General features: G+C 51.2%; 2 protein-coding genes across 3 annotated transcripts in view; both read left to right on the top strand.

Moving 5' to 3' along the window:
* PRKG1 (protein kinase cGMP-dependent 1) overlaps nt 1-21592 on the top strand; it is a 373799-nt gene extending 352207 nt beyond the window's left edge. For both annotated transcript variants that reach the window (XM_063406143.1, XM_063406142.1), the window contains exons 11-18: nt 5270-5409; nt 8826-8915; nt 10581-10722; nt 12733-12896; nt 13599-13721; nt 13813-13875; nt 14537-14603; nt 17743-21592. In XM_063406143.1, the coding sequence (XP_063262213.1) occupies nt 5270-5409; nt 8826-8915; nt 10581-10722; nt 12733-12896; nt 13599-13721; nt 13813-13875; nt 14537-14603; nt 17743-17841 (888 nt within the window). In that variant the 3' untranslated portion in view covers nt 17842-21592. The remainder of the gene's footprint in view (nt 1-5269; nt 5410-8825; nt 8916-10580; nt 10723-12732; nt 12897-13598; nt 13722-13812; nt 13876-14536; nt 14604-17742) is intronic.
* Nucleotides 21593-24014: 2422 nt separating this feature from the next.
* Nucleotides 24015-27172, top strand: DKK1 (dickkopf WNT signaling pathway inhibitor 1). Its single transcript, XM_063406492.1, has 4 exons — nt 24015-24372; nt 25246-25402; nt 25489-25599; nt 26257-27172. Exons 1-4 carry the CDS (start codon nt 24181-24183, stop codon nt 26505-26507), a joined length of 711 nt encoding a protein of 236 aa, XP_063262562.1. The 5' UTR covers nt 24015-24180; the 3' UTR covers nt 26508-27172.
* The last annotated feature ends 779 nt before the right edge of the window (nt 27173-27951 follow it).

Genomic DNA, 27951 nt, shown 5'->3' with positions numbered 1-27951 from the left:
CAATATCCCATCCAGCCCTGCCCTCTGGCAGTGGAAGCCATTCCCTGTGTCCTGTCCCTCCATCCCTTGGAAATATCCTGGAATGTTCAGTCACGGAAGTAAATCCTTCTCTAGGGGCTTGTTCTGCATCCTGGTAAATATTTATGAAAGTTTCCACTTTCCCAAGGTCAGCTGGGATTGGATCAGCACGGGAATTGCTGGGGTTGCAGCCTGTGTATAACACACATGGGGTGATTTATTTGGAATACAAGTAGGGAGGGAGGAAGGACCAGAAACACACAGCTCCCTTTTCCTCTTTTCCATTGAGCTCTGCATTTCATCTCATCAATACCATTTTCCCAGCCAGCCCGAGAAAGCACCATGGGGTAAAACCATATTTATTTCTGTATAAGTGTTGAAAACCGGACAAAAATCAGGCCTAGAGTGCTCTGTGTGTCCTGGAAACTGCAGAAGTTTAAAACCATAAAGCAAAGGAAGGATTTTGGAGTGGTTCCAACAGGAGGAGCTTGCTGTGATCCTATGAAACAAGGACATGGAAAAGCCAGAGGGGCTGCATCTCTCCTTTTTCCCTGCCTTTCTTTGCCCATGGAATTCCAGAGTGGTTTGGGTTGGAAGGGACCTTAAAGCCCATCCCATTCCACCCCTGCCATGGGCAGGGACACCTTCCACTGCATTTATACCTGTGTATATTCCATATTTATATTAGCTGGGCACATTTATATGCAACGTATATTTTATGTACAATTTATGTCTCTAAGCAAAATAAAAACCAATTCTTATTCATTTTTCTTCCACCTGCTGAGTTCAAACCCAAAGTCCCTGTGGTCCCTGTGGCTCCCTGGGCTGGTTTCCCCCAGGACTGAAGGACAGGGTGTCCTTAGCAGCCCCTTCTCACCTTCTCTGGATTAATCCTGTTTGGTGTTTTTGAAATCAAAAAAATCCAGGTGACCCCTACATTTATTTTTCAGCTTTTGGAATGAGATTGGGATTGGACACGAGGGTATTTTTGTATTAATTAACACAGGATTAATACTAAGAACTCTTATTGGTAAGAACAATAGAAGTGACCTGGAGTTTCCCACTTTTACATCATAAAATAATCCTCAAAGTCACCTTTGGCAGAGAGCAGAGCAAGGAGAGGGCTCAGGCAGGCTGGAAAAGAAGGAAAAGCCTCCAGGGCTCATTTTGCAGGTCATCCAAAAAATAGCCCTTGGATTCTGTACCTGTGCAGCCCTTTAAATGCAAATTAATCCCTCCATGGTTTCAAATTCCCACAAATCCTCTGCCTTCCAAAGGACTGGGAATGGAAAATGGATCTAAATTCTCCAGTGGCATCAGGTCCAAGCCTCGCCTGAGCTAATTGCAGCTGCCTGTTCTATATTTAATATAATGATATTAATATATTAAATTAATATTTATACAATAAATATCACATATTTATTTGTATAATAAATTTTATAAAAGCTATTATATCTACATTATTAACATCTATATTTAATATAATAATATATAAGCTTAATATTGTATATACAATATAATAAAATATTAATCTTTTATATAGTAATATTAATTAGTTTACTATTTTAATGTATTTATTAAGTATTTACTTTAATATATTAATATTTGTTGTTCTAATATATGACTATATTTAATATAATGAGAATTGCAGCTGATTTTTCTATGTTTAGTATTTGCAGCAGTGAGGACACCCTCAAACACCAAATAAACTCCCTGCCCTCGCCCTCCTGGAAATTCCCTTCCTTCCCTGGACTTACTTGGAAGTGTAGAAAAGCAAGTGACTTCCCCAAGCTCTCCATCCCTGACAGAATAGTAATACAACTTTTAAAAATAAGTTTTTCATGAGAGACACAAAATTTAGGTGGTCAAAATCTGTGATATTAAATAAGAGGACACAGTGGGATTTATTCCCAGCACCCTTTGTTCTGTGATATTGGAATTTATTCTCCTGGGTCTCCACCAGGTGTTTATTTTCACACTGATGCCTGGTACAGACTAACATTAAGAAAATAGGAATTTCAAGTGAATTTAGAGTGCTAAATATTAAATTTTTTATTGTTTGATGCCCAAATCAACCAAGAAATGCTCAATTTTGGTACTTGGAGCTGCTTTCTTGGTTATTTCTGTGTGTGGATAACATAACATTAAAAAAAACAGGCTGAGAATGAACAGATCTGATCTGAAGAATCTGATTAGGATTTCCAAAGACTTTGGTGTGAAATAATTTGGGAAATAGTGGTAGTGCTTGTCCATCACCACATGGGCTGGTCCTGTGGGAAGCCAAGAAATCTGGATTCCCACTAAAAGAAAGAGGGATGAGTTCTCCACAAGTTGATCCTTAGTTCTCTCAAATTTTAATTATTTCTTGTTTATACGTTTTGGTGAATTCTGCTCAGCCCAGACTTCTCCTTGATTTTCATCAGGTCTTTGATCCCTGTGTGCCCCCCCCCCGTTCCCCTGGCTTGATTCAGATGGGATAATACCCAATATTTCATCCAAACAGTTAAACTGAAGCCATTTATTCAAAATGAGACTTAAAAAAAAAATAGAAACCAAACCCCAACCCCAAACCAAAAGTGGTTTTATCACTCTGAGTTGGCCAAAAATGCAGAATTTCTTTGTGCTTGGAGCTGTGGTCAAACCAGGATAAGGAATAATGGGGCAGCAGGGATGGGAGAAAATGTTCTGCTTTACTTTTTGGGCATTGTTTGGGTCTTTGTGATGTGTTTCTCTGAAAATAAAGTGCCAAACACAGATTTGCAGCAAAGATAGTAATTCAGAGGGTGAATCTCAGTGTGAAAAATAGGACAGGAGCTTTGGAAAAACAGAAGTTTTATGTGGGCTTGGAAATTCTTGGGGCTGTGGGGAATGAGAAACCACAAATCAGGCTTATAGATATATATAATATATATTATATATATAATGTATAATGTATACTGGATAATGTATATATTATATATTATATATTATATATTATATATTATATATTATATATTATATATTATATATTTTTAAAAATAGTTTAATGATGACAACTTTGGCCCCAGATGGGTGGCCTCTCATTTGTTAGACTTGCAATCATTTGTGGTGGTGGTGTTGGAAACCTCTCTGCCAGCTGAGGACCAGCCTGTTGGGATTGATATCCTTAAGGTCTGCGTGTCCTTTTGCACTTGAGACTCCCAGTTTGATTTCTGGGGATGCTGAGGACACCACCCCTGCTGCTGTTCCCATGGGGATTCCATCCCTGCTGCTGTTCCATGGGGATACCATCCCTACTGCTGTTCCATGGGATTCCATCCCTGCTGCTGTTCCATGGGATACCATCCCTGCTGCTGTTCCATGGGATACCATCCCTGCTGCTGTTCCCATGGGGACTCCATCCCTGCTGCTGTTCCATGGGATACCATCCCTGCTGCTGTTCCATGGGATACCATCCCTGCTGCTGTTCCATGGGATACCATCCCTGCTGCTGTTCCCATTGGGATTCCATCCCTGCTGCTGTTCCATGGGGATTCCATCCCTGCTGCTGTTCCCATGGGGATTCCATCCCTGCTGCTGTTCCCATGGGGATTCCATCCCTGCTGCTGTTCCCCTCATCCCTGAACCACGTCAGAACAAAGCAGATGCACAAGAGGCTGTCCAGTTCAGGGTGTGTGGCCTGGCAAGAGCCTGTGAGCCTGTGGGAACGTTTGGATGACACTGTCAGGAGCGTGGTGGGATTGTTGAGGTGTCTGTGCAGGGCCAGGAGTTGGACTGAGCCATCCTTGAGGGGCTCTTCCCTCTCAGCTCATCCCACGGTTCTACACAGGTGCCACGTCTCATATCCACCCACATTCCTGCCAGCAAACCAATACAAATCCAGGTCTGACACAAAATGAATTCTGATTGCGTGAGTGCTGTCTCCTAACCCCAAAGGCAGGCTGGGTTTCTGACCAGGCTCAGTGACAGCAGAGCTGCTTCCCTCTGGCAGAAGCCAAACTCCTACAGGGACACCAAAGCAGAAGTTGCCAGGTGGCACCTCGTGCTCGACAGAGGGAAAGCACCTCACTGGAATATTGTTGTGAGCAGCAGACTTGGAGGCCTGGGAGGTCAGAGCAGGGTTCCTTTGGGAGGCTTGGCCAGCATGGGAAGGGTGGCTGCCTTCCAGCTGGCTTTGGGATAGGGACCTGTCCCTCGGGGTGCCTCAGGCTTCACAAGTTGCCAGGGATACCCCGAGGGCAAGCAAACAACTCCTGTCAGCCTCAGCTCGGGGAGCCAGGCTAAAAATAGGGGGCAGAGGCTAAAGGTGACAAGCAAAGCTGTGAGCAGGCAGTGCTGTTGGGAAGCCAGGTCTGCTCATCTCTGCAGGCAACCCAGCTCTGCAATTCCCAGCTCTGCAATTCCCAGCTCTGTGATTCCCAGCTCTGCGATTCCCAGCTCTGCAATTCCCAGCTCTGTGATTCCCAGCTCTGTGATTCCCAGCTCTGCAACTCCCAGCCAGCGCCTGCACAGGCAGGGTGAGCTGGGGAAAGGGGGCTGGGGAAGCCGGGTGTTAACATCTGGTGGCAACGTCTCCTGACCCGAGAGCAACACCCACAGTTGGCTTTTCCCTAAAAATCACGGTGTTTAGGAACGGCTGTCTTAGCAGTAAGCCAAGCAGTAGAAACCTGGGTCTCACGGCTGGAGAGGTGGGAGGAATTCCTGGAAGGCAGGTGTGGGATTTGTGGATTTGTAGAGGATTCTCAAAGCCTGGCTGAAGGCTCACATAGTCTTGTGCATCTGTGTGTAAACTCTGAAATAAAATATGCTGACTTAGAAAGGCCATGGAATAGGACAGACGTTGTTGAGAGAGAAATGGAACTGGAAACAAGTTTCAGATGATGGCCTTGCAAATAGACCTGATATTTTGGAGAAACAGAACTGTGAAAGATGCATTGTAGTAGGACCCACATGAGGTATTTTTAGATGATTGACTTAAATTGGCTTAGCAGCATTGCATGGAAAAAGCTGATAGGCCAAGAAACCCTTATAATGTATTGTAATTAGGAAATAGTTTGGCTTCTGATTTTGATGGCGTGAGTTATAACATCGGTATTGTCTCACCCTTCACATGAGACTGAAAATGGAATAAAACCTTTTACCACGCCTCTCAGGAGCCGTGTCTGTGTGTCGGAGGAGGGGTTTGTCCAGCAGGCGGGCTGCTGTCGGGGCGGGGTGTGGTGCCAGGCGGGCTGTGCCAGGCTGTGACCCCAGGCTGTCCCGCCGAGCCCAGGTGCAGCTCAAGAGCGAGGAGGCCAAGACGTTCGCCATGAAGATCCTGAAGAAGCGGCACATCGTGGACACGCGGCAGCAGGAGCACATCCGCTCCGAGAAGCAGATCATGCAGAGCGCCCACTCCGACTTCATCGTCAGGTACCTCCCTCGGCGTGCCAGGGACACACACGGGGATCAGCTGGCATGGAAGGGCCTCCAGCTCCCCCCAGGGCACTGGAGATGTGGAGCAGGAGGAACCTGCTGGGCAGAGCTCACGGTGCTGCCGGATGATCCATGTGGAGTCCCAGCATGGAAGGGTTGGGAGGGACCTTAAAGTCCACCCAGTGCCACCCTCTGCCATGGGCAGGGACACCTTCCACTGCCCCAGGCTGCTCCAAGCCCCAAAGTCCAGCCTGGCCTTGGGCACTGCCAGGGATCCAGGGGCAGCCACAGCTGCTCTGGGCACCCTGTGCCAGGGCCTGCCCACCCTGCCAGGGAACAATTCCTGCCCAATCTCCCATCCAGCCCTGCCCTCTGGCAGTGGAAGCCATTCCCTGTGTCCCTTGACCCAAGTCCTGCTCCAGCTGGACTCACCATCAAGAATAAATATAAATATAAATATAAATATAAATATAAATATAAATATAAATATAAATATAAATATAAATATAAATATAAATATAAATATAAATATAAATATAAATATGTTATAACTATATCTATAACTATAACACTTATAGTTATAACTCTATAACTATAAATGTAACTATAAATATAGCTATATATAAATATATAAATATAACTATATATAAATATATAAATATAAAAATATATATAAATATATATATAAATATATATATATATAAATGTATAGAGAGATATTTCTCATGACTTGGCTTTTGCCCCTGCTCAAGGTGAATTTTCCTTTTCCTTCCCAGCTCCTGAGTTTTCTGAAGCTGGAAGGCAGGGCCTCATCCTCTGAGATGACACAGTGCCATGACAATGGGCAGCTGTGCCCAGCATTTCTATATTTGACAGCTCGAGTTCAGCATCCCTGGACTCCTTGTGGGCAAACACATTAAAACCATCTCCCTGCCCCAAAGCTAAGCACATCTCCAGGGAGGAAAAGGGTTCCAGGCATTTTTGGTTGTTTCCACCCTAATAACAACATTCCCTGGCTTTTCTAGGACTGTGAGGACAGAGAGGGGGTTCTTTCAATGCAGTAGGTCAGGATGGAGCAGTGAGGATCCCTGGAGACACCTTGAAGGGCATCCAAGCCAAGGCTGCCTCATCCCACCTCAGAGATGCCTGGAAAACCTTTCAGCCTCAGGAGATCAGCCCTGCTCCCAGGAATGGCTCAGGAGACACAAACAAACCCCTGGGATGACTCCAAAGGGAAGCACGTGGCCAGGCCGGGCACTCAGGGGGTGTTTCCTTCCCAGGCTCATGGCTGGGATTCCCCTGGAGCCCAGGGCTTCTCCCGTGATTCATGGGTGACAGCTGGAGCCTGGCACTGCCGCTCCCTTCGGGATGTGCTGTTGGATCCATAAACATTCCTGGTTACCCAGGCTGGAGCCAAACATTCCCTGTGGGCTGTTCCAGCCGCTGGAGTTTTGGAAGGCTGAGCTGTTTTGGGATGAGAGGGGAAGTGCAGGGCCAGCCAAGCCACCCTTCCCAGAAATAGCCACTCCTAAATAAAACCTGAGCCTCCAACCATTCCTAATGGAGCCACTGATATTCGTGGGTGATAAATGAAATCCTGCCTCATTCCCTCTCCTCTTCCTTCAGCAGGGAAGCAGGACAAGGATGTTTTACCTGCACATCTGCTCCTTCCATATCCTGCAGTATTTCCCACCTTTTGCAACAACAACCGTCCCTGATTTATATTTAATATCCCATGGAAACCCTGCCCTGGGAAGGGACTTTCCAAGTCACAAAGCCCAACCTTCTGCTATTGCTAGAAAATATTTGATTTATCAAATTTGTTTTCTGCTTTTTTCCCTCTTTTCCACTTGTCCATCCACAGGGATTTGAAGTTTTCCTATAGTTTCTATCCTAAAATTATTCAACTTGGTTTTGTTTATTCAAGAACTTGTTTATTCATTTTCTTAGACCAGCTGGGATCTTTTTTTTTTTTTTGGGGGGGGGGGGGATGCAACAGGCAGAAATTTAAATATTTCAGTTGATTAATTCAGTTTTGAGCTGAAGGATGAAAGGTGGGTTTAAAACAGTCTTAGAGCCAGGACACAACCTCAGGGATGTTAGAATGGGAAAGACAAAATTCCTGAAAAACTTGGTTGTTTTCTTAATTCATTGTGCTTGTTAAAAAGGCTTTGAAGAATAATTTGGTTTGGTTATTAAAATGAATTAAACTAGGCAAAAGGAGCAGGAGAGGCCAAGTGGCACTAAATAAAACTGACTTTTAGATAAACTAAAACTCAAACAGAACAAAATGCTCTGGGCTGGATCAGGGGCCAAACAAGTGCAAATATTTTGAGGAATAAGGAAATAAATAAAGTAGTTATTCAAATATTGTGTCCTTTAAACTTAAGTCTGAAATAATGCCCTTTCATGTGTCTAAACATTATGCTTCCATGATGGCTGATAAGTAATATTTGATTTTCTTTATCTGTGCATTTTAGGCCAGATTTAATGCCCGTAAAATTTTCAGCAGGGCTGCCTTAATTAGGGAAAGCATTTCAGTAGTATTTCAATTACTAAGCAATTAAAAACATGAAATTACATTCTAGATTCTTGAAGTTTTCTGTAAACTTTAATAGAGATTAAATGCATATTAAGATAAATAATATTTTGTCCAAGTGGCAAGAAATAAGGGGGGGATTTTTTATTAAAACCATCAAATTTAGCATTATTTACTGGTCAGTTATAACTGACCATTGGTTTTACATAAATAGAAATTGATGTCTTCCAAAGGAAGCAAATCCTGCAGTGTTTTCCTGCTGATCCATCCCAGAGCTCTGTCAAAATAATAACTGGGATTAGCAGGGAAGAGCTGGAATCTGCAAAACCCACCTGGTTTCATTTCCATCATCTGGCAGCACTCCTGAATTTTGAACTCCTGGAATTTTGAACTCCTGGAAACTGCCAGGAATGCAGGAATTGCACCAGGAGTCGCCCTCAGCATTCCTTTCTGCTGCAGAAATTGTTAAAATTATTATCCAAGCAGCTGCAAAGAAACCTTCTCTGTTTCCACACCCTGCTGGAAGCCTGGCTGGATAAAGTGCAAAAGCAGCTGAACATTAAAATCAAGTAAAAAGAAGAATCTCTGGGTTTTTTTCACCAAAGTTCTTTAATATTATTAAACACATCTATAAATCCAATTAATGTGATATCATTAGAAAATCCTGTTGAGCACAGAGCGTGGATTTTAGAGCACAGCTCAGAACCTGAGGATGGGTTCACAAAGCCTGGCCAGTCCCTTGAGGGAGATTTTTCTCCACGTTCCTTCCTGGGAGGAAGAGGAAGAGCATTTCAGCTTCTTGAAGCTCTGTCAAACCAGGGAGTTGAGTGCTTTGGTAATGAATTTATTTGTGATTTCCTGTTGCCACCTGCAGGCTCTACAGGACGTTCAAGGACAGCAAGTACCTGTACATGCTGATGGAGGCCTGCCTGGGGGGAGAGCTCTGGACAATTCTCAGGGACAGGTGAGCTGGGACTTGTCCCACAGGCTGGGATGGTTTAAATGTCAGAACTCAAACTGGAAGGGTTGGAAGGACCTCAAAGCCCAGCAGTGCCACCCCTGCCATGGGCAGGGACACCTTCCACTGTCCCAGGCTGCTCCAAGCCCCAGAGTCCAGCCTGGCCTTGGGCACTGCCAGGGCTCCAGGGGCAGCCACAGCTGCTCTGGGCACCCTGTGCCAGGGCCTGCCCACCCTGCCAGGGAACAATTCCTGCCCAAGATCCCATCCAGCCCTGCCCTCTGGCAGTGGAACCCATTCCCTGTGTCCTGTCCCTCCATCCCTTGTCCCCAGTCCCTCTCCAGCTCTCCTGGAGCCCCTTCAGGCCCTGGCAGGGGCTCTGAGCTCTCCCTGGAGCCTTCTCCTCTCCAGGTGAGCACCCCCAGCTCTCCCAGGCTGGCTCCAAGTCCTTTTGATGTCAGAGTTTTTAAATGACAATTTCCCATCTCAGAGCTTTTCCCACCCCTGTGTTTGCAGCCCTACCTCCATGATTGTGGATATCAACTTCCAGCTCTGCCACACGGACACTGATAAATAATACCCATAAATGTTTTGGTATTTATGGCCCAGCCAGGACAGAGCAGTGAGCAGAAGGAAATCAAGAGGCTCTGTTGGCCCAGATATCCCAAATTACACCAGGGCTGCTGATTCAAGTGGGAATCAAAATCCACACCCTGCCAGGAGCACTGTTCCATCAGGATGCAGCAGGGACATGGAAAATCATTAGTTAGGAATGCATGCAATGCCCAAAAAAACCCCACAGTCACTGCCTTGGGAGGGTTGACCTTGGAGTGTTTGGGGCTGCTGGGGGCACGTGGGGTGTGCCCACGGAGCAGGAAAAGGTGGAGGGAATTGTAACTGTGGAATAGCCTCATCACTGAAGCAGAATTCCATTAAATTTGGAAAGATTGATCAGAGAGCCAAGATTAAATTGTCTTTTAATCCCCCAGAACAATTTTTTCTGTAGTTCTTCCTTTTCCCAGCAGTCTTTTTCTCACTGAAATGGGAACTGGAGCAAAGTTAGAAGGTGCTGGGTGGGATTTCTCCTGATCTTTTGTCAGAGCCTGATAATTCCATCTTCAGTTCTCCGGGATTTAAACTGAGGTTTTGCTGCCATCTAGCTTAGACACCCTCCCCAAAGCAGGCAGGGGGATGTGGTTTTCCTTGGAAAACTTCGGAAACAAGGATCCAAAGGTGCAGCTTGGAATTTTCATTAACTCTTCAAGTCCCATCAGCTGTGATTCTTCTGCCTTTTGTCTCAGTTAGGAACATTAATACAGAACTTATCTGCAACCTCAAAGGAGTTTTAACTCTCAAAAACCACAGTTGTAATTAGAAAATAATACCTTTCTGTTTACAAGACAAGGATTTCAAAGTTTTATTTCTACATTATAGAATAAACCTTAAAGTAGTTTCAGATACTAGAGGCAAAGAGACTTCTTCAAAAATGGAAATTTAATTAGACTGAGATAAAAAGGTGACTTTAGCACCAGGGACTTTCCAGGTGTTAAAAAGTGATTTTACTGCAGTGATAAAAGTTTTAACAGCAGAATTAATTCCATGGGGAAGGAATCCACTTCGCAGGGATTCATCTGATGGCTTTATCCCCTTTTCCCTCCCTCCTTCCTGCAGGGGTTCATTCGAGGATTCCACGACCAGGTTTTACACGGCATGCGTGGTGGAAGCCTTTGCCTACTTGCATTCCAAAGGGATCATCTATAGGGACCTCAAGCCAGAGAACCTCATTCTGGATCACCGAGGTTATGCCAAGCTGGTGAGTGCCAAAAAAAATCCCCCCAAACTCCCACTGAGTTTGGCCAGAGAGGGTCAGGAGCAGAGTCCCCCCACAGAGTCCATCAGAGGATGCTGAGAGGAGATCAGGGCAAGGTGGTGTCATCACCATCGGGATGTTTTCCTCACTTCAGCAGGGCTCAGGGTGTGGCTGAGCTGAGAAATGCTGATTCTGGCTTGGTGTTCAGATCCGTGCTCCTGGAATGCTGAGAAAAGGGCATCAGGAGAAAGCCACCCGGCTGTCTTGGGCAGAAAATAACCTGTTTGCCCCAGAACTTGGGATGATGCCTTCACTGGTGCCTTGGGAAGGCTGACCTGGAACAGAGACTGGACAGAGCTGGAGAATAAAGCAGATATTTATTGAAAGGCCTCAGGGTACACCTTGGGCAGGACAGGGCCTGGCCAGGGCTACACCCAGGCTGCACCCAAAATGGTCACAAAAATGGCTGACTGGCCATGAGGTCTTACCTTTTAATAAGTTTTGGTCCATTTGCATATTGGGGTTTAATTGTCCAATTACAGCTCCAGTTTGTGAGGTCACATCCTTCTCATTTCTCCCTTCAGCCACCCATGTTTGTGCTTTTGGGCCTGAAAGTTGTCCTTGGTCCTCAGCAGGAAAAGGATTTGTTTTGTGTCCCTGCTCTGTGAAGAGATCTGGGTGACCCTGACTGTGAGCTCAGAGCTGCACCCCTGGGCAGCACAGAGCCTGAAAAACATGAAAGCTGAAACTCAAGGCATCAAGGAGAGGCACTCTGCTTTTTAGGGATACCCCAAATGGCCTGGTGGGAGCATGGAGAGGGGCAGGAGAGAAGAGATGGTTCCCTTGGTGGGAGGTGCTGCAGGATGTGGGCCTTGGGAAGGCACCAGGGAAGCACAGGAGCCATAACAGGAGTTGGTCCAGGAGGGGCTCCTGGGAGTCATGGGGGCCACGGGCTCAGTGGCTTGGTCTGGGGGCTCTTTGGGGTGGGAGCAGCTGGGGACAGCAACTCAGCCCATCATCACAGCCTGCTGGCAGCCTCCACGTGTCACCCACTGAGTGACATGGGGGTTTACCCTCTGCAGCACTTCCCTGGGGCTCCTCTGGGGTGTAGGGTAGTGGAGGAGGATGAGGTGCAAGGCTGTCCTTCTCCCAGCCCAGCAGGACCTGGGACTGGGTCTCTGCTGGTCCCTCAGCAGCCCCCAGCTCCTCAGGCACATCCCTGAGCACGAGTGTCCCAGACTCCGTGGGCTGTGACCAAGGGGCTTCCTGAGCAGCCCCAGAGGGCTCCACTTTCCAGGTAATCTGATTTTCCATGCTGCAGTGCCACAGGGAGGCTGGTGAGCCCAGCACATCCCAACAGCCAAACTGGGAGGACACTTGTACTGCTCCACTCGTTATGGTGGGGGAGAAAACTGAACTTGGCAGCAGGTGCCTAAATCACAGAATCATTGAATGGTTTGGATGGGAAGGGACCTTAAATCTCATCCAGTGCCACCCCCTGCCATGGGCAGGGACACCTCCCACTGTCCCAGGCTGCTCCAAGCCCCAAAGTCCAGCCTGGCCTTGGGCACTGCCAGGGATCCAGGGGCAGCCACAGCTGCTCTGGGCACCCTGTGCCAGGGCCTGCCCACCCTGCCAGGGAACAATTCCTGCCCAATCTCCCATCCAGCCCTGCCCTCTCACAGCTTAAAACCATTCCTTGCCCATGTTAATTCAAATTTAAAAGAAAGAAAGCGAAATAATCAACCTGAGCTGGGAGCGATAGAAAGTTCCAACCTCCAAGGAACCCTTGGTGCTGGTGTTTGCTTCCCTCATGGGAATTTTCCCAAGGATAAATCAGCAAAAAGGTCACTGTGGTTCCCTGGTCCTGGAAAGACCCTCGGAGCTTTAATTAGGAGAAAATTCCCATGAGGAATCCTCCTTTCTGCCTTGCTTCACTTCAAGAGGAGCAGAGCCCATGGCTGACATTCCCTCTGATGCCCTGCCCTGACGCTCTCCTGCCCCTTCCCCCAGGTCGATTTTGGCTTTGCAAAGAAAATAGGATTTGGAAAGAAAACATGGACTTTTTGTGGCACCCCGGAGTACGTAGCCCCCGAGATCATCCTGAACAAAGGTCACGACATTTCAGCAGACTACTGGTCCCTGGGAATCCTGATGTATGAGCTCCTGACTGGCAGGTATGGGCATCGAAATTCATCCCAAGATTCCTGCCCTTGTCACCCCGATGAGGCCGGGGCAGGGGCAGGGCTGGGCCAGGGAGCTCCACGGTGGCTTTTCCACTCAAATCGTCTTTTTTTGGCTCTGAGTGGGCTGAACATGATGGGAAAACAGGAAGAGTTTGGCCCTGGATGGTCTGGAAATGATGGGAAGAGGGGAAGGGTTTGCACTCAGCCTCACTGTTGGAAAGGAGGAGGCAGGTGGGGCACCATCCATCCCTTCCTGTATTTAATTTGGGATATCACTGCTGCTCCTGGCAGTGGTGGCTTCCAGAGCTTCCTCACCTCATCCCCAGTGCTCACCCCCGGGAGATGGGGAAAGATCCATCCCCTCCATGGCCCATCCTCCAGGGCTGGACACACCCCCATCCGTGGAAAGCCAGTTAATCCCTGTGGAATCAGGTGCCATCACACAAAAATAAGCCAGGGAGTGCTGCTCAGAACCTCCTGAGCATGAAAAACTTCCTTTTGGTGCTTCCCTGCAGCCAGCATCCCTGAATTCCAGAGCTCCTCAAGAAATGGGAAACAAAGCATTCCATCAAAGCATTGACATCTACCTTTTCTCATCTGGGTCTACTTTATCAGACTTCAATGCTTTTTTAAAGACAAATATTTATGAAAGACAAGTTTCTAACCTTTTTTCCTTCCCTGTGCCCTCTGAAGTCCCCCTTTCTCAGGCCCAGACCCCATGAAGACCTATAACATCATATTAAGGGGAATAGACATGATCGAATTTCCAAAGAAGATTGCCAAAAATGCTGCTAACTTAATTAAAAAACTATGCAGGTAAGTGGATGAAAGAATTAAAAAGCCTTGATGTTGTCTGCAAAGAAATGAGCTGGGCAGAGGGATTTAGGATTTGTTATTCCTTTTACAGGGACAATCCATCAGAAAGATTAGGGAACTTGAAAAATGGAGTGAAAGATATCCAAAAGCACAAGTAAGTGTCTTCTCCATCAGCCATCAGCTCCAAGCCTCAAAAAGAGGCATTTCAAACACCTCAATTTTCTCCTAAAAACCACTTCCCTTCCATAATGTAAATTCATCCTCCCTTTTGGTCCCACGGGAGGGGTTACATGATGTCTTAGGAGTTTATTGGGATAAGAACAGGTGAGAGACCCATTCCAGGAACAATTTCTCTCATCCATGTGTGCTGGACCTTCCCTTCTCCCATCCCCAAAGCAGCAGGAATGGATGGATGGATATTTTTGTGGGAAGGCTCAGGGCTCATCCACCCACCTCGAGCAAACCTGAGGAAAACCACAAGTGGGACACCCTTGAGCATGAAGTTGGGAGTCAACCTAATTCCATAGGGAAAAAAAGGGGCATTGTGGGTCTCCTGTGGGAGGGATCTACGCTCTGGAAGGGAAGGAGCAGCTTCCAGGACACCTGCAGCAAGGAATGGTTCCCATCTGGGTGTTGGGAATTTCCACTTGTGCGGTGTCACCACGGGGTTGCTTCCTTCTTGGTGCCCAAAAAACGATGACAAGAAAAATTCCAATGGGATTTGAAGGCAAAGTCTGTGGGAGATGTTGTTCAAGCAATTTTCTTTTCTTTTTGTGCTACACCTGTCTAACTGTTGGATTCTTCCCTCCCTTCAGATGGTTTGAAGGCTTTAACTGGGAAGGGTTACGGAAAGGGACACTGACACCTCCCATAATCCCAAGTGTAAGTTTTCCTATCATTATTTTCTCCTCCGTGGCCAATTCCTCAGGGATGCTGTGAGCTTTGGGCAGTGGTACATTGGGTCAAGTGGGAATAATGTGCTTTATTTCTTCTGGAGATGCTTGGAAAAGTCACTTTAGGCACGTTCCCAGCCAAGCTTGCTGTCCAGGCAGGCTCTTCCCTGGGAAGGCAGTTTGAGGAGGGCACAGCTGTGGATTGTGGCAGGGGATTGAGGCAGGATCACTCACTCCAGCACATTTTCCTCTCTCTCACCTGCTCCACTTGCTCTTGCATCTCCTGTTCCCATTTCCGTGTAGAGCTGCCCCTTCCACCCTTCTCTCGGCTGTGTCTTCCTCCCTTCTCCTTTATTCTCGTTTCCTTTGGGAAGGCAGGTGGGATTTGGATGCTGTCCTCCTTTCCTTTCACACTGACCTCCCCTCTGTGCTGTCCTTTGTGCCCGTGCCCCTCTCTCCCTGCGCCCACGTCCCACATGAAAAGCGCTGCTGTTGATGTTTAACCCCGAGCGGGCGCGGAGGGACAGCTCCACTCATTTTTTCCTTTTCCAAAGCCCTGCCTTTGATGTCTTTGTGAGCTCTGTGCCCTCAAAGCCCCGCTGCAAGGGGAAACCAAACAGGATTAGCTGACAGAAATTACCTCGGCCCCTTCTGTCCTGCAGCCTCCCCTGCTTGTTCCAGCCTAATCCCTCGGGATCACCGGGGGAATGCCATTAATGGGGGTTTAATTGCAGCCCACTGCTCCGTCCTGCAGCTCCTGCAGCAGGGGCAGCCCCAGCTCCGGGCTGAATCTGCCATCCCAAAGTTTGCTTAGGGAAAGAGCAGGAGCTCTCCCATCCCCCCTTCTGCCCTGTGGGATGCCGGAGCTCCCGGAGCCAGTGGGAGAAAGCAGGACTTGGCAGATCTCTCCCATAACAACTCAGAAACGTTTTAGAGATCAAAGCTGGGTTTGGTTGTTTTTGTTTTTTTTTTTTTTCTGTTAAGCTCAAGCTACAATCCTGAGATGGTTTGGGTTGGAAGGGACCTTTAAGCTCATGCAGTTCCATCACCTTCTGTGGGCAGGGGCATCTTCTGCTGTCCCAGGCTGCTCCAAGCCCTGCCCAGCCTGCCCTTGGCCTGTTTTCAATGCCTCTTCATTCATCAGCAGGAGCACATTTCAAGTCAGGCAATAAAGTCAAGTTGGCTTCTTCACATCTAGTTGCAATTCCTGCTTTAGGAATGCAGGATGTCCTGAAAAAACACCCAGGATATCTCCCTGACTGGTTTTGGTGGATTTTTAGTTTGGTAGGAGCATTTCCAATACTGCTCTTACCCCACACAGCAAGGCTGACTGGAGTAGATGGGAGCATCCTTCCCTCTTCCAGGACAGCTCCAGGCTGGCCCTCATCCTTTAGTTTCAACCCAGCTCATCCTTTCCTTGAGCTCTTGGGAGTAGCAGCTTCTCCAGACCTACTCCTGAGATCCTCTCCAAACCCATGAACTGTGAATTTTGTCAACCCCAGAGCTGTCAATGCTGCTCCAGCTCATTTTCCACAAGTTTTTTTTCCAAAGTCTCAACTGCCACTCCAAAAAGGGACCCAAAATACAGCTCTGGGGGCAGGCATCCATTTTTCCTTCAATCTACCTCTCCTTGTTAGCTGGGGAAGAGCCAGCAGGACCAAACATACAGATTAGTTCCTTTTTCTTTAAAAAAAAAAAAAAAAAAAGCTTTTCCCAGCTCTTTAACTCTCATTTCTTACATGGCACTGCCAGTGAGGCAATCAGAGAGCTCTTACTCCACAGGATTTTTGGAAAGATCCCAATTTACAACCTGCTGCTAGCACACTGCTGAGCCTTGATACCACAGCTGGAATCTGTGATTTTACCTCTCCTTAAAAGCTCAGGGACTCTTCCAAAGATGAGCTAAGGAGGCAAAGGGTGAAGGAGCCCCAGCAGAGTCAACAGATGCAGATAATCCAAAAGAAATTAAAACCACTAAGATTTTGTGGGGTGGGTTTATTTTTCCAAAATGAGTTGGGTATTCCATAATTCCGATTTCCCCCAAAATGTGTTCAGCAGCCAGAAAATGCTGATGCAGCTGGGCAGCACATTCAGTGTAGCGCTGGAGTTGGAACTCCTGTCTTTTCCCAAGGCTTGCAGCATCATCCAACATAAAATGGGAATCTCAGGGGGGTTAACAAGCCCAGGTGGGTTGGGGCAACCCCTGAGATCAATCCAGGATATACTGGATTGATATACTGGGAATATACTGGGAATAATAATACTGGGGAAAAAATATCCCTATGAGAGGAGGCCCTGGCACAGATGCCCAGAGCAGCTGTGGCTGCTCCTGAATCCCTGGCAGTGCCCAAGGCCAGGTTGGACAGGACTTGGAGCAGCCTGGGACAGTGGAAGGTGTGACAAGGTGAGACTGGATGGGCTCCCACCCAAACCATTCCAGAATTCTGGGATTTAATGACTGTCAGTTGGCCCCTGGCTCTCGCTCTTCCCAAATCAAATGACTGAGAACTGCAGCAAGTGTTTTCCTGCTCTGGGTAAAGCTAAAAATATTTATTCTAGTAAGACATTCAATGTTTTTGGCTGGAGAGTTGCTGGTTTCCTCTTTTATATATATATATATATATATATATATATATGTTTGTATGTTTGTTTGTTTGTTTTATTATCTGGACTTAATCAAGTCCTCACTGTAAGGAAGTTCCCCTCACTGTCACAAAGCAGCAACACCTTAAATTCCATAGCCAGGGTAGATTTCAAATGTTGTGATTTCCAAAAAAGAAAGGGGCTTGGCCTTCATCCTGGGAAAATGGGTTTCTCTGGAAGGATCCTGAGGTTGAGCAATGTCAGGAAACTTCAAGGGAGCAGGGCTCAGCTCAGCATGCTGGAGCCACGGGTGAGAAACCCTGGGCTCAGAGGAGGCTTTTCCCACATCCGCTGTGATAAACTTGTGGCAGTGCGTAGGAAAACTCGGGAGAGCTGGGGAGCTGGGGGAACTCCCCAGCCAAAAGCTGCAGATGCAGCACTTCCCTGGCTTGCTGGGGATTCCCTGGGCTGCCCGTGCCTGTGGGATGAGGAGGGAGTGTCAGCACTGGGGTGAAGATCCCCTTCTTGTCTCTCTTCCCCTGCAGGTCGCGTCTCCCACGGACACAAGCAACTTCGACAGCTTCCCGGAGGACAGTGACGAGCCACCCCCTGACGACAACTCAGGATGGGACATAGATTTTTAATGTTGTTTCTCTTACCTGCTTCTGCCTTGCTGAGGACAGCTTTTCCTGGGACGTGGCTGCCAGCAGAACGGGAAGACCAGAACTGGGGAGGATTCGTGCTCGGGGTCACCATGATGCCTTGATTGATGCTGCTCCAGTAACTCCAGTGGCATTAGGACTTCTTGCTTAGTGACAATAGTGCTCTCCATGTTTTCTGTTGGAACGTGACCTGGCGCGGGCATGGTGGTCCTGGCACAGAGCCTGTCTCCGGCACAGAGCTCCTCCTCTGTGGCCACAGAGATCCTGGCACACTCTTGATTAGCAGAGTGAGAGATCCGTAGAGTGAGAGGCACTTGATTCCAGCTGCTTTTTTCCGTAGGATCAGTAGTAACCCATGAAGTGCTGCAGCTACTCCCGTGCAGGATTTGGGCTATTCCCACCCTCCGAGCTCCGCGGGGCAGCGCCGGAGCCCAGGAGGAGCACGGGCAGAGCACTCCCGTCAGAGCAGTGGGAATGTGTCCTTTTCCTTTCCTAGCAGTACTCCCAACGAGACTGAACGTTCCCTTTCCTCCTTGTTTCGGAAACATTTTGGCTCAGCCTGGTCAAACAGAAGCACAACCGCTGCAGATGCTGTCAAGGCAGAGTTGGGTTGCTTCCCTCACGTGGCAGCACCACCTTTGGGCTTCAGTTCTCCTTTCCCTTGGTGCCAATATGTGCATGGAAAGAGAAAATCATGGAATGAATCCATTGTACCCCTCCTGATCCATTGTGCATCTATTGATCCATTTCACATCTGTTGGTCCATTTCACAGGGCTCCAATCACGGTCCGGAACAAAGCAACAGCAGCCCACCAGTCTGATTAGGTATAAAATTAATGATAACTTTGACCTTTTTAGGCCCAAAGGGAAAAACATGAGACCTGTGATGTCCCTTTGAGATGCTACATCCATCCCTCACCTGGGAAGAAACCTGTCCCTGAACCATCCTGTGGAGGAATCCCATTCCTCCATTCCTGCAGGAATATGTAGCAGAGACTCCGTTCTCCCTTTTGATGATTCCATGTCTCCATGTCTGCACCTCATTAAAACAGAAATCCTGGGCCAGTCTGCTGGCTCTGATGGAACAGTGCCAGTAATCCTGGTGCCTCTCCAGGCCAAGGAAAGTCAGTGGGATTCAATGGGAAATGGATATTGGAAGATCCCTGTAAATGCCAGGTCCATGTGATTGTGTTTAACATGGGGTGGCCAAATCCATATGGAAAAAAAGAACTTAAAAACCATCTTATCAGGATATGCTTTTCCCTCACTTCTACTGCTTTTCCTTTGCTTGAATCCCCTCCTCTGGTTCACAGGATGCAGCAGAGGGATCCTGTCCTGGCTGCCCATTCGTTCCATATACACAGGACTAAAAGTTTATCCCATTATCCAACAGGAAACATCAGCTTTTGGTCTCTCTGAGAGACCTTGCCCCAAAAAAATCACAGAATCATGGAATGGTTTGGTCTGGAGGGACTTTAAAGGTCCTCTCATTCCAGCCCCTGCCGTGGGTGAGCAGGTGCTGCCTCCTGTGATCTCAGCCACCAAGAGCTGACCACGGAAAGATCAAGTCTTGCTGGCAAGGACTTTTCCCACACATTAAGATGGAAAAGGCCTGTTTGAGCAGTGAAGAATTCCTTCCCTGATGCTAAGTCCCAACTCTTTTGCATGTTTTTCATTAAAGGATGTAATCAAAAGGGTATTTTGACAGTGTGGGCTGTGTCTGCAGTTTAACATGAGCTGGGTCGTGTGACACCTTTGGAACCAGTCTGTGGCTCTGGAATTCCCTCTGTTTTCCCAAGGGTGAGGCCACGCCTCTGGCACAGTCACTTCTGCTGTTCTTTAAGCATTAAAACTTCATTTCCTTTCAAAATCAGAGGGGAAAGGCAGCACCTGCTGGCTTCTCCACCTTTCTCCAAGGGATGGACAGCACTGAGAGCCAAGGCTGAGCACGAGGGCTAAAACACTCACCAGGCATCTTAAACAGACCTAACAGCCAAATGCTTCCCTCACATCCCCCTGGATCTCCACTCCATGGGGACAGTTTCTGTAGGAGTTTGTCCCGGGATGGTGGCACCTGATGCAGTTGGCAGGCAAGGAGGAGAAAGCGCCTCAAGGATTTGGGGATCAACCTGAAAACGTGACAGGAAGGAGGCTCTAGAATGGGCTGAGGAGTTGGGTTTCTTTTTCCTGTCCCTTTTTTTACTTTTGCCAGGCATGGGAATTGTCACCTGCAGCGTGCACTGTGCTGAATCTGAGTTTATTTTGATATCAAACTCCTCACTCGACTTCCATGGCTTCTCCTGAGCATTAACACTTGGCATATGTATATGATAAGCCTTCAGTTATAATAATATATTTAAGTTGCTTTATATATATCTCTATATATCCACAACAAGGGATTGCCTCTGTGTTTCCACCTCCTGTCCTTATTTCTTTGTCTCCTTTCCTGATCTATGGGACGACAGCATTTTTAGGGAAGGGGGAATCGGCTCCCACGTTTCCAGAGGGGCTTTGATTGGTGTTGTAGCTTCTCCTCTGGAGCTGCACTGCCCACAGCAAACTTCTTCAACGACAGGACCACGAGCAGATATTTCTGTAAATAGGTATTTTCGTGTCGATGTTTCGTGGGTCACACAGGACTTTCTGTTCTTTTCCAGTTCCATGGCATTATTTCCTTCATTTCCTTATTTGTAACGTAATGTTTTTAGGTCGAGGTAGACTTGAATTAATGTCATGTTTGTCAGTATGATTAAACTTCCTGTCAGCTGTCCTGTTCACCCACCTGTCCCATAGTTCTAGAACGTCACTGGCTATCTGGCATTGTTGCAAGTGCCTTAAATCCATGGCATCTTATTTAAAAAATAAAAAAAAAAAGACAAATTTGGTGTTATGCTGCATGACAGAGACAAACACACCTCAAACTGTCGTCCTTTCTTAGCTTGCTGCGTTTTACAGTTCTTTCTGCTACCGATTTCTAAGCCTTTATTATCTGATCTTGATGAATTACAGAAATGATGACGTCGTTCTCTGATTTCTGTTCAATGTACCAGAGCTGTGTATCTGTTAATGAGATACAGAGTCATTTCTGTGAAATGTATAAATGTGATGTGCGGGTCAAATTAATCTCTGACATCCTAGCAGTCCGTAGACAGGTATTCCTGTTTTGCTAAGCTCTGCAGATCCCACCCATCCATGCTGTCCCACACAGCTCCTCCCCTCAGGAATCTCCCACCTGGGAAAAATCCACCCCACCTAAAACCCCGGTGCAAAGACCAGGCTCGTTTGCACCACTCAGCCAAACAGGATCTGTTCTCTTCCCTGCCCCACGGGGATGAGCCCCAGAAGCTCCTCCGGGCTCCCCGGCCCTGACACCGAGACTTGGGTGCTTTTAGGGCTTTTTCAGAAAAAAGGGGAAATTCCCATTTGGAGTTGTCTCTCCCCCCGAGTCCTGGTTTATGCTGGTTTTACCCCAGCCCTTTCTTTTATACTCTGATTTTCTCTCCTTCCATGGCAGAGGTTTTGTTTGTCGGGCAGATGCCGGTCACGCCCCGGCCATCGGCCGCTTGCACTCTTTGGATGTTGACTGAGGAACTTTGGGGTTTCTGTTTTTTGGTTTCTCTTTTTTCATAAACTTCCATGGCTTTTGTTTCGCTCTGTACTCCCCCTGCAGCTGTAATTGCCGAGTGCCTGTTGTATACTTTATAGAGTTGAAATAAAAATAATTACTTTTGAACGGCTGTGAGTGGGTTTCTTCCAGAGCAGGGGCCGAGTTTGGCAGAGATCCCCTGGATGGTGTTGAAATGTGTACAGGGGGTGAAATGTGGGGGTACAGGGGGTGAAATGTGGGGTTACTCCCAGAACTTGTCCAGAGCAGCTGTGGCTGCCCCTGGATCCCTGGCAGTGCCCAAGGCCAGGCTGGATGTGTTTTGGAACACCCTGGGACAGTGGAAGGTGTCCCTGCCCATGGCAGGGGTGGCACTGGATGGGCTTTAAGGTCCCTTCCAACCCAACATCATTCTATGATGTGATGATGACACGGAGGTGAGCAAAGCTGGGAGAAAGGAGCACCCAAACATCCTCTCAGGAGGGAAATGAATGTGGCAGCAGCCCAAGGAGGGGTGGGAATCGTCACCAATCGTTCTGCGGGATGCAGCAATCACGGCTCGAAGTTAATAACGCAATAAAAACCCCGGGGTGACGTGGCCCTCACCTGAAACCGCCAGGGGAACACCGAGATTTCGGGGCGAGGCGTGGCGCTCATTATTCCGGGCTAAAAATAAGCAAGGCGGGAGGGGTGGCCGGGCTGTGCCGGGGCTGTCGCCCGGCCGTGACTCAGCCGCTGCTGCCGGCACCTGCCCCCGTGCTCCCGAAATCTTCCCGGGCAATAATTATCCCGCCGTGGGCCGTTCGGGATAATGGATACCCGCTGATAGCGGGGACCGGGACAGCGATACCGGGAGAGGGGGGCGCTCATTGCAGCACCCGCATCCCCCGGGGGCGCTGGGGCGCGGCTCCGGCTCCTCGTGTTCTCGTTGAAACCAAGCTGAGAAAAGAATTAACAAGGCGGGTTAATTAACGAGGGTTAATTACCGGACCGCGATGGCGCGGCGGGGCCGCCAGGAGGCGCCCTGGGGCTGCGCTGCCCTGACGGGGAAGGAGCGGGGGAATGGGAAAATGGGGAAATGGGGAAGGAATGGGGAATGGGGAATGGGAAAATGGGGAAATGGGGAAGGAATGGGGGAATGGGGAATGGGAAAATGGGGAAATGGGGAAGGAATGGGGAATGGGGAATGGGAAAATGGGGAAATGGGGAAGGAATGGGGGAATGGGGAATGGAGAAATGGAGAGGGACTGGAGGGGGAATGAGGAATGGGGAGTGGGGAATGGGGAATGGAGAAGGAATGGAGAGGGAATGGGGAATGGAGAGGGAATGGAGGAGGAATGGGGAAGGAATGGGGGAATGCAGAGGGAATGGGGGAATGCAGAGGGAATGGCGAGGGAATAGAGGGGGAATGGGGGAATGGCGAGAATGGGGGGAGTGGGGGGAATGGAGGAATGGGGAGGGAATGAGGGATGAGGGAATGGTGGAATGGGGTAAATAGGGGAAGGGGGGAATGGAGAGGGAATGGGGGAATGGGAGAATTGGGGAATAGGGGAATGAGGGAATGGGGGAGGAAATGGGGGGAATGAGGGGAATGGGGAGAATGGGGGAATGAGGGTAATGGGAGAATGGAGGGGGAATTGGGGGAATGAGGGAATGGCGAGGGAATAGGGGAATGAGAGAATGAAGGAATGGGGGAAATGGGGGAATAGAGGAATGGGGGAATGGGGAGGGAATGGGGGGAATGGGGAAGGAATGGGGGAAAGGGGGAATGGGGGAGGGAATGGGAAAGGGAATGGGGGGAATGGGGCAATGGTGAGAATGGGGGAATGGGAGAGAATGGGGGGGATGGAGGAATGGAAGAATTGGGGGGAATGGGGAAATGGGGAGGATTAGGGTAATTGGGGAATGGAGGGGGAATTGGGAGAATGGGGGAATGGGGGGTGTATGGGGAGGGAATAGAAAGGGAATGAGGGGGGATTTGGAAAGGAGTGGGGGGACGACGCCTTTGATCTCCCGGCATCAAAGGGCCCGCAGCTCCCCCCAGTCGGCGCTGCCCCCCCGCCCCGGCTGGGGTCAGGGAGTGGGGGGAGGACACCGAGAGTCCCGTGGTGTGTCCCCCCCGTGTCCCCGCACACCGCCCGGCGCGGGGGGATGCGGAGCAGCCCCTCTCCTTTCCTGCAAGGCTGCGCTGGCGCCAGGAAGGACGCGGGGGAGGCGGCGGGGGGAGACTTCGAGGAGACCAAAGGACCGACTCTGCCGTCTGGGGAGGGCGGGGGGGGGGGGGCTCCCTGCACCCACAGCAGCTCCCACCCACTATGGGGGGGTTGCACAAGGGGGGGCGTCCCCCCCTTCCCTCTCCCCGGTCCCCTCCGTCGGGCGCGCCCGGCTGGAGACAGCGGCGGCGTCGGGGAGTGCGGAGCATCTGGCCGGGAACCGGGGCGGGGGGGGACGCTGGCTGGGGGGGGTCTGCCCTCGCCCTTGCGAAACCCCCTCCCGACCAATGTGGGAGCCCTCGGGGCGGGGTGGGGGCGGTTTTGGGGGCTCACGGGCACAGCCCCCCCCCCCGGGAACGCTTTGAAATCCCAGCCGGCGGGCCCCCCGCCCCGAGGGGCGGGCAGGAGGCAGCCCCGGGGGTATAAAGGCGGCGGAGGAGCGCAGGAGCCGCTGCTGGCTCGGCGCTGCCGCTCGGGGACACCGCGGGCGCGGGAGGCACAAGGATGCGGGGGCTGGTGGCGCTGCTGGCGGCGCTGAGCTGCGCGGCCCCGGCGGGGCGGGCGGCGGCTCCCGGGGGTGCCCTCAGCTCCAACGCCATCAAGGGACCCCCCCCGGGCGGGGCGGCAGAGGCCAGCGCCGCCCCCGCACCCCCCTTCGACGGCAGCAACAAGGCACCGCCGGCCGCCACCCGGCAGGTAGGAGAGAGCGTGGATGGAGCGGCGGGACTCCGGGAGTGGAGCGGGACACACACCGGGGATGGAGCGGAGGGACTCCGGGAGTGGAGCGGGACACACACCGGGGATGGAGCGGGACACACACCGGGGATGGAGCGGGACACACACCGGGAGTGGAGCGGGACACACACCGGGAGTGGAGCGGGACACACACCGGGAGTGGAGCGGGACACACACCGGGAGTGGAGCGGGACACACACCGGGGATGGAGCGGGACACACACCGGGGATGGAGCGGGACACACACCGGGAGTGGAGCGGGACACACACCGGGAGTGGAGCGGGACACACACCGGGGATGGAACGGCGGGACACAGGGAGTGGAGATGGACACACACCGGGAGTGGAGGGAACCCATCAGGGATGGAGTTGAGGGGCACATTTGGGATGAAGGGTGGGACGTCGGGGATGAGGACACACACCGGGAGATGGATTAGGGGGACGCGAGAGATGGAGGGGACACCGGTGATGGAAGGGATAAGAGAGAGGGGACACAGCACAGACGGATGGAGGGGCTGCCCAGGGGATGAAGGGACAGTCCGGGGATGAAGGAACAGTCCGGGGATGGAGAGGGGGACACCGGCGGTGGAGGAGAGGACGCACCGGATGATGGGGACACAGACACACGGGATGGAGTGGGGGACACCTCGGGCACGGAGGGGACACCGGGGGCAGGAGGACGTTCCGGGATGGACGCGGGAAGGGACGCACGGGAGATGGATGGAGCAGACGAGCCGGGGATTGGAGAGGGAACGCACCGGGGATGGAGGGGGAGGACACCCGGGGATGGGAGCGTCGGCCCCGCTGATCCCGTCGCCTCCTTTGTGCCCCCCAGCCTTTCCCGTGCGCCGAGGACGAGGACTGCGGCCCCGAGGAGTTCTGTGGGGGCGCGGCCCGCGGCGGGGGTGCCCCGCTATGTCTGGGCTGCCGTCGGCGCCGCAAGCGCTGCCTGCGCGATGCCATGTGCTGCCCGGGCATGGCCTGCAGCAACGGTGAGGGCCGGGGACACCCGGGCTGGGGGCCGCGGGAGGGGCCGGGGTCCCACGCGTGGCTGACACCTGCCCCACTGCCCCCGCAGGTCTCTGCACGCCGCTGGAGCCGCCGCACGGAGCGGCCGAGCTAGAGGAGACGGGCACTGAGGCACTGTCCCGACGGACGCCCGCTCCCGCCTGGCTCCCCACTGCCAAAGGTGAGGCGTCCCGGCTGCTGCCACCCCGCTGTCCCGCCTGAGGCTGCCATCCTTCCCTGCTGTCCCCTGGGCACCAGATCAGGCTGCTCCCCTGCCCTGCTGTCCCCCTGCCATCAGTCCGGGATGCCCATCCTGCATTTCTGTCCCCCTGGGATCAGTCGGGATGCCCATCCTGCTTCTCTATCCCCCTGGGATCAGTCGGGATGCCCATCCTGCATCTCTTTCCCCCTGGGATCAGTCGGGATGCCCACTCTGTCTTGGTGTCCAGCACGGATCAGTCCGAGATGCCCTTCCTGCTCCCCCATCCCCATGGGGTCGGTCCGGGATGCCTCCCTTTCCCTGCTGTCCCCTGTAGGCTCAGTGTGGGATGCCCCTCCAGCCCCACTGACCCCAGAAGACAAACCCGGGGTGCCCATCCTGCCCGTGGGGCGGCTCGGGATTCCCACTGTGCCCTGTGGGATTGACCAGTCTGGAATGCCCACGGTGCGCGGTGGGATTGATCAGTCTGGAATGCCCACGGTGCCCTGTGGGATTGACCAGCCTGGGATTCCCACGGTGCCCTGTGGGACTGATCAGTCTGGGATGGCCAGCCTGCCCCAGTGTCCCCACGAATGTCGCCCTGCCCGGCTGAGCATCCCCCGCGCTGTCTCCCCGCAGGAGAGGAGGGCGACTTCTGCCTGCGCTCGTCGGACTGCGCGGCCGGGCTGTGCTGCGCCCGCCACTTCTGGTCCAAGATCTGCAAGCCGGTGCTGCGGGAGGGGCAGGTGTGCACCCGGCACCGGCGGAAAGGCTCGCACGGCCTGGAGATCTTCCAGCGCTGCCAGTGCGCCGAGGGGCTGGCGTGCCGCCTGCAGCGAGAGCACGGCCCCGCCGACGCGTCCCGCCTGCACACGTGCCAGCGGCACTGAGCGACGGACGGACGGACGGACGGGCGCGACAGACTCCGGCCCCGCCGGAGCGAAGGTTGTTTCTCAAGGGAACTACTCCTAAAGCGACTTCTTGCAGTACGTTACTGTGTTGTGAATACTCGAGCTGGCACTTAGCTGTACATAACGCCGGGACTTTCAGTGACTTTTTAATGAAATGTTTTGTGTTTCTCCGAGGGCCCGGCGCCCTTCAAGCCGTGGCTGTGACTTTGTACACACTGGGTTTTTCGTTCCGGCTCGAAGGGATGCCGCCGTCTTGTGAATAAAACTCTTTAATTTCACCCTGCGCTGCCTCCACCCGTGCGGGAGGGAGGATGTGCCCGGGGGACAGAGGCAGGGGCGGGGGTTCATCCCCGCATCCCGCGGGAAACGCGGCTGGGTTGGCGCTGCTCATCCAGCTGCTTTTTAGGAATTCCGCGCTCGCCACCGACGCCCTCTGGCTACCAAACCGAGGAGAGGGAGCGCGGCTGGGGCTCTGGGAAAGGCACCTGGCGGCAGAATCCCCCTCCCTGGTTTTGGGAGGGAGGAGGGAGCCAGGGACCACCGGAGGGGCTGTGCTGGACCAACCAGGGGCGCTGCCGCTCTCCACCGCTCGCTCCTCTCTCCACGCACAATAAAGATTCGTTTTCCCCTTCCCTCTGCAGCTCGTTCCTGTGGCTCTTTTGGGACGGCTCGGAGGGAGGGAAAGCTGCGAGCACACGTTTTTCCCCAGCCCTTTAGCTGCCCCCATGTTTCAAGTGGTTCTAAGCGGGAAGTGTGGGGCTGCAGGTGCGGTGCTGGCCCTTGCCAGGCTGCCCTCAGCCTCCCTGCAACCTGGGCACGGGGTTTGGGGTGCAACATCACCGTGGAGCCTTCCCCGTACACCCCAAAAGTGCTCTGCACCCCAGCCCAAATCCAGCATGTCCCTGGGGGGCTCCGAGGGCGCTGAGCATCCCTTAAACGCTGCCCGCTCGTGGGTGTTGCGTGCCTTTGGGGGTGGTGCTGCCTCTTGAGGGCATTTAATTCCCTGGAGAACGCGGGGTTGTGGAATCCCAGCCCCACTGCAGCTCTGCCAGGAGCCTGAACCTGCCACAGGCGCAGAAAATGCAAAGGAGGGAGAACAGCCCCAGGGAGAGACAAACGTCCGAAGGATCGTTCCCGGCTTCCTTCCAGCTCTGGAACCGGCTGAGAACAGCCCAGACTCCCCCAAACTGGAGGGTAAAACACTGATGGTCCTTAAACCACATAAATCCACCCTTTAGGTCTCTCTGGAGCAGCTTTTGCTGGAGTCACAGCACGAGCTGGGGGTTGAAGCAGCCCCTGAAAGAGTTCCTGACTCAGGGCTGGAGTTTAGAGCTTAAGTCGTCATTCAAGGCTGTGAAAATTTTTTTAAAATATGGTTTAGAGTACATTTAAAAGCCATACTTTAAAAAAATTGCACAACATA

The sequence above is a fragment of the Prinia subflava genome, chromosome 9 (genome assembly GCF_021018805.1).
Source record: "Prinia subflava isolate CZ2003 ecotype Zambia chromosome 9, Cam_Psub_1.2, whole genome shotgun sequence".
In the NCBI taxonomy this organism is placed as follows: domain Eukaryota; kingdom Metazoa; phylum Chordata; class Aves; order Passeriformes; family Cisticolidae; genus Prinia; species Prinia subflava.
The sequence above is the reverse complement of the archived record's forward strand: the minus strand, read 5'-3'. Positions and strand labels throughout refer to the sequence as shown.

Excerpts from the sequence above, each read along its gene's own strand:
- DKK1 (XM_063406492.1), top strand. The coding sequence starts at position 24,181 with ATGCGGGGGCTGGTGGCGCTGCTGGCGGCGCTGAGCTGCGCGGCCCCG. Across the intron at positions 24,373-25,245 it reads CGCCGGCCGCCACCCGGCAG|CCTTTCCCGTGCGCCGAGGA; the intron begins GTAGGAGAGAGC and ends TGTGCCCCCCAG. Across the intron at positions 25,600-26,256 it reads CTGGCTCCCCACTGCCAAAG|GAGAGGAGGGCGACTTCTGC; the intron begins GTGAGGCGTCCC and ends GTCTCCCCGCAG.